Source organism: Apium graveolens, chromosome 6 (genome assembly GCF_009905375.1).
Source record: "Apium graveolens cultivar Ventura chromosome 6, ASM990537v1, whole genome shotgun sequence".
Classification (NCBI taxonomy): domain Eukaryota; kingdom Viridiplantae; phylum Streptophyta; class Magnoliopsida; order Apiales; family Apiaceae; genus Apium; species Apium graveolens.
The window spans coordinates 36,181,465-36,187,240 of NC_133652.1; the positions used below are offsets into that span (position 1 = coordinate 36,181,465).

A 5,776-nucleotide genomic window follows, 5' to 3' on the forward strand; every position below is an offset into this window, starting at 1 on the left:
ACTCTACAAATAATAATAACTTTGTGAATATGTTACATATAGTTTTTTTTTTTTTAAAAAAAATCATAATTTTATGCCTAAATTATAATTAAATCTTGTATAAACAATCGAAGATGCATATACTTATAATTTATGAGTATTAATCTAATTATTTTTAAGGTCATACCTGGATCAAATAATAATTATATATAAATACAATCTAAGTATCATATTTGAACAAAATTAATTTAATATAAAATGAATTAATAAATGAAAAAGTAAATACATGACCTGAAAAGTTTTAATTTATAAATCCTAATGATAAAAATGTGTTATCAAATCATCGCGACTTATTCGCGATGTTGATGGTTGGCAAGTTATTTTTGAACACAAAATGTGGCCTGGAAAAGGTATTACCATGACAAGTCTATGAAAAGTTTATAAAGGCATGGCATGCCCCTTTCTATATTCCCATTTACGCAAATCGCAATTTCCATTCATTTTATGTACCTTTACTTTAATCAAAAGTAAATCAATGTGTACGTGAGGTAGTTGAATCTAGTACATGCAGGTGCACCGTTTGCTATCACAATTGTCATGCCATCAGCCCTCTCATTTGACTGTCACATTCAAAATCAACACAGCCCGTGTCTTTAACTAAACCTCAACACAGTACTATACCCTCTTTATTATAAATAAAATCTACAGGGGCAATTATTATCATCATCGAAGGAGCATCGTATTCTCACTCTTCACTCTCCTAGTAGTATCTCTCTCTCTCCCTCCCTCTCTCTCCCCCCAATTCGTTTATGTATATCTATACTTATGTACCCACAAATAACTGAATTATCGCAATCTCCTGCTTAGTTTCGTTGTTCTGTGTTTCTATTATCACACTTGATCTCATTTTAGGGCTTTGTATTTCTCATTTCTAGTATGTAATTATTTCTTTATCACTTATACTGTGATCTATCCTTGTAGTAGCAATACTAATTATGATTTTTAATCCTAGTTAATTTCAATTTACTGCAGTTTTGTTTGTTTGCTGAGATAATTAGTTTTTATTTGTGTATATCTATTTTTATAATTATGCCGTTTAATTGAATTTCAGTTGTTGATATTCGAAGAGGAATTATGGCTGAATCTGAAGCTACACCTGTTGTTCCGAGCAGCGAGTTGTTGGAATGGCCCAAGAAGGACAAACGCAGGTTCTTACATGCTGTGTATCGCGTTGGTGACCTTGATCGCACAATTAAGTATGCGGTTTACTATATGATTGAAACAAGTATGTCGAATATGTGCTGCTTGTGTTGAATTTATTGCTAAATGGTGTTTAATTTGCTGTTTACAGGTTTTATACTGAAGGTTTTGGGATGAAGCTTTTGAGGAAGAGGGATATTCCGGAAGAGAAGTACTCAAATGCCTTTCTCGGGTTTGGCCCTGAGGAATCTCAGTTTGTTGTGGAGCTAACTTACAGTATGTTTAAACCTTACTATGTTACCTGGTCTTTAATCTTTTTACTCTATTTTGTTTTTACTGTTACTTAGGTGTGATAATTCTGTGTTTTTGGTATTTTGTTCTTACTGTTTATTTAGCTAGATCATGAATGATACCCTGTATAACTGACTTGGTATATTTGACACCCCTCTTTTCCCCAAGAAATACTTGTACCTTACTGTCATCTAATGTAATTAATTCCATTATTTTGTTTTCCACATAAAAATCTTTGAAGAAAAAAGTGTATCTATAAGTTTAGTTAACCTTCTTGCCAAGTAAAGAAAATGCACTATTCATATCAACATATTTAGGGGTAGTAGTTCTATGGAATCAATTAAAAGTGCTCCTCTTTTATCAACATGTCATGTTCTTGCTCTCAATTCCATGTGATATTAAGAGCAATGACGATGTACAAGACTTTAATTGTCAGGTGTAGCATCTTTTGGATAGAAAATAACATGTTGATTATCAGGTTCTCCTCATGATTTTTAACAGTCTTGCATCTTTTTCTTTCTGTTAAACAAACTAAAATGGACATTTCACAGACTATGGAGTGGATAAATATGACATCGGAACAGGCTTCGGACATTTTGCTATTGCAACTCCAGATGTAAGTCCGTAATCCATTATTGTTACTACATAGCAGGTGCAGGTGCAGATGTGGTGCAATTGTTCATTTTCGTTTTCTTCCTTTAGGTGTACAAATTTGTTGAGAATGCAAGAGCCAAGGGTGGCAATGTGTCGAGGGAGCCTGGTCCTGTCAAAGGTGGAACAAGTATTATTGCTTTTGTCAAAGATCCTGATGGCTATGCTTTTGAAATCATTCAAAGAGCTTCTACTCCTGAACCACTCTGTCAAGTCATGCTTCGTGTTGGTGACCTAGATCGTTCTATCAACTTCTACGAAAAGGTAAGTTATCCCATGTAAAGACTGTGCCTGGATTCTTGAATTGATTTAATTTAAATATGGAGATAGATGTGGAATTTACTAGCAGGAAAAAATTGATATCCAATCTTAATAGGTGCAATTGTTGAACTGATATGCATTTAAATAATAATCTGTAGAGACTTAAATTGTAATCTCACCATGTATCTTGTGTCAAGTGTTGCTTCTGGGTACAATTAAAAAGTGATTATGACATGGCAAGCAATTGAATTTCTAAGACATTGGTAATATACACAGCATGTGATGATAAAGAGCAATTAAATGGTGTTTTACTATAATTTTTCAGCTGAGTTGAAGTATTCAAGTTTAGACTTATGTAGTTCTACTTACTATGCCGCACAATGGGATGCAAGGTGGGAGTTTTGATTTGTATTCTACTTATTTGGTCTTAAAATTAGAAAATCTGTACTTTCTTCCAGTTGAAAGTTCATTGATGTTGCTTAAGAGTAAAATAAATGATTTTACTACCGGAAATATATTATGCAATATTTTAATATTGTGAAGCCATGTATGCATATTGTTGTGCTAGCATAAATTTTGTGTTTTAAAACTTTAACGGCAGAAGTGTTGAGATATCTTTGTTTATATGTTATATTGTTCCAAATTTGATTTTGGACTTCCAATGTGTTCAGGCTTTGGGAATGAAAATGTTAAGGAAGATTGATAGACCCGAGCAAAAGGTAAATAATCTTTTTGTTAGTTTGTTTACTCTACGGATAAGTTCTTATTGTCTAAGAAAAATATTTTTGTACTCTGTAGTACACTCTAGCCATGATGGGTTATGCTGATGAATATGAAACAATTGTTTTGGAGTTGACATATAACTACGGAGTGACAGAATATACCAAAGGAAATGCATATGCACAGGTAAGATATGTTTTTGTTGAAAAATCATTAGAAGACTTCTCTACTTTGAGTTGTACTTGCACATCACCTTTATCTTGCCTTTATTGCTAGATATGATAAATGTGAAATTTCTTATAGGTTGCTATCAGTACCGAAGATGTTTACAAAAGTGGTGAGGTTGTCAACCATGTGACCCAAGAGCTTGGAGGGAAGATTACTCGGCAGGCAGGACCAATCCCTGGAATTAATACCAAGATTTTAGCTTTTTTGGATCCAGATGGTTGGAAGACAGTAAGTCCCCAACTAAACCTAGTTTTCTATATGCACAAAACTAAAAGTGGTCAGATTGCTTGGCGTACATTTTGAACCTAAGGTGCCCGGGGTTGATCAGTGCATGGAATGGCTAGATGTGTTTGGAAATTGGACACTAAAATTTATTTCCTTCTTGTTTTGTAACGGAAAATTGTCATGACCATTAATAGCGAAGGATAAGTAGGAAATGATTTATATGGTTAATGCCCCAACTAATTAAACCCCTCAGCTAAACATTAACATGTAGCAATTACGTCCTGATCTCCATTAACCGGATTGTATCCCGGGAAATTAATGTCATGTTTTAGTTGACTTGAGCATGGAGGCTCTGCCTGTAGTGTTACTTGATTACGAGGTGACATATTTTTTTTGTCTGCTTGTCTGATTGCAGGTTATGGTGGACAATGAGGATTTTCTGAAAGAACTGAAGTAGAAAGAGAGTACTTAATATTATAAAGAAACGTATGTGTGAAATGTCGAACTTTTACAAGTCAAACTATTTCTAGTGATATGAATAAATTTGCAATTTGCTTTGCATTGGCAAATCAGGATCCGGATATAAGGTTTGATGATTTAGATATGCAAACAGATACCGTGGTTACTTGTTTTGCGTGCGGTATATGTTGCTTTATTGCTATATCATGTATGTTCAATTTGATGCTAGAGTAGATAATCTATATATTGTACCTATGAAATAGTATTTGTTTGAAACTCTTAGTTGTAGGTCCTCTCGTAGCGTTAGGAATATCTTCTTTTTCCAGGCATGCCGCTTGTATAAGTTTTAAAATAAAAACCAAACTAAATATAAGCTTGTCGAATATAGAAGCGAGTTCAGTGGATCTCCAACTCAGAGCAAGTTCAACATCCTAAGATATGCCTTATAAAATAATAATACAATTCTAACAATTTGGCTTATAGTTATGCCTTATTAAAATAATAATATAACTGAATTAAAATTGGAAGGGAGGGAGTATTGGAGTATAGATGCTCAGGGTCATAGCGGAGGATTGACGTTATTGTGAAAGAATCAGGGGTGATAAAAGATGGAGGGAATCACTACATTGATTTTGAAGTTGAAAATGAGCATTGGCTGAAAGATCAAACTTCCTATGGAGTGTGATTGGTGATTTTAATAATATGATTTTCGATGACGAAAAGCGAGGAAGGGAGCATTTTAGAAGTCTTATGTATGGTTTTATTGCGGTTTGTCGAATTTGGGTTTCGTAGGTGAGAAATTTACATGGGAGAAATCTCGTGGAAAATCAAATTGGGTCCAGGAAAGACTCGACCGTGGCTTGGCTAATAAAAGTTGGTGTGATTTGTTTCCGGTGGCAGAAGTTCATGTTATTGAGGTAGCTACATCTGACTTAAAACTTAATAAAACTTAATAAACAAGTATATATGCCAAAGGAAAGACGATTTCGATTTGAAAACGTGTAATTAAGAGAAAAGGACTGTCGCGAGGTGGTTAAGAACGGTTGAGAGAGTTAGAAGGCTTGTACATTATTGTTAAATATATGATCATATTGGGACATTTCTCTAATATCTTAAGATTTTAGATGAGTTGATTACTCAACATGATATCAGAGTTTAGATTGATGGAAGGACTAAGGTTCAATTCCCAGCCACCCCTGACATTCTCACAATTTAATGTGGATACTAAAGACAATTAATGCCCCAAAAATGGGTCCTCTAGTGAGGGGAGTGTTACCACATATATTATTAATGTACCTAAGGGATTTTATGTACTTAAAAAAGTTGAAGTTAAGTGTAACTCTAAAATTTCAACATATAGTTCTAGTTATGCATCCACCTAATTATTTACTTATATAAATCCGACATGTTAACTTACTAATACAATTATTTTAAAGGAAATAAAATTTATAGAGAGTAAAAGTTAATTTTTGCCGGTTGAGATTTTATTACATAAAATTTTAAAAATAGTTGTATAATTTTCTAGTGAGTACCAAGATTTAGGACCCGTTTCCTTATTAATATAGATAGTTGATAACTTTTGCGACACACGAGCTCGAAACTAAAAACATCGAATTAATATTTGTAGAGAATTATTTATAATCCGTGCAAAACCTGAATTAAAATTAATATATTAATATCAATATTAAATTGGTACTTGCAAAAAATAGTTATGTGGTTAAAAAGAATCGAATCAATTATGAAATTTTCCACTATAATTCTA

At 33.2% G+C, this 5,776-nt stretch overlaps 1 protein-coding gene across 3 annotated transcripts; it reads left to right on the forward strand.

Annotated features, from left to right (window-relative positions):
- The first annotated feature begins 594 nt into the window (after window positions 1–594).
- LOC141667378 (lactoylglutathione lyase GLX1) lies at window positions 595–4,216 on the forward strand. Of its 3 annotated transcripts, none has more exons than XM_074473836.1 (9): window positions 595–742; window positions 1,091–1,235; window positions 1,331–1,455; window positions 2,022–2,086; window positions 2,173–2,385; window positions 3,054–3,101; window positions 3,181–3,288; window positions 3,406–3,558; window positions 3,971–4,216. In XM_074473836.1, exons 2-9 carry the CDS (start codon window positions 1,114–1,116, stop codon window positions 4,010–4,012), a joined length of 876 nt encoding a protein of 291 aa, XP_074329937.1. In that variant the 5' UTR covers window positions 595–742; window positions 1,091–1,113; the 3' UTR covers window positions 4,013–4,216. The 3 variants fall into 3 exon arrangements, with proteins under 3 accessions (XP_074329937.1, XP_074329938.1, XP_074329939.1); XM_074473837.1 differs by having other exon boundaries at window positions 1,107–1,235; XM_074473838.1 differs by having other exon boundaries at window positions 630–745.
- Window positions 4,217–5,776: the final 1,560 nt, after the last annotated feature.

What these genes read in the sequence shown, in the direction of transcription:
- LOC141667378 (XM_074473836.1), top strand. Translation starts at nt 1,114, where the DNA reads ATGGCTGAATCTGAAGCTACACCTGTTGTTCCGAGCAGCGAGTTGTTG. An exon ending in TGTTGTGGAGCTAACTTACA is followed by an intron (nt 1,456 to 2,021) that starts GTATGTTTAAAC and finishes GACATTTCACAG; the next exon opens with ACTATGGAGTGGATAAATAT. An exon ending in ATCCAGATGGTTGGAAGACA is followed by an intron (nt 3,559 to 3,970) that starts GTAAGTCCCCAA and finishes GTCTGATTGCAG; the next exon opens with GTTATGGTGGACAATGAGGA.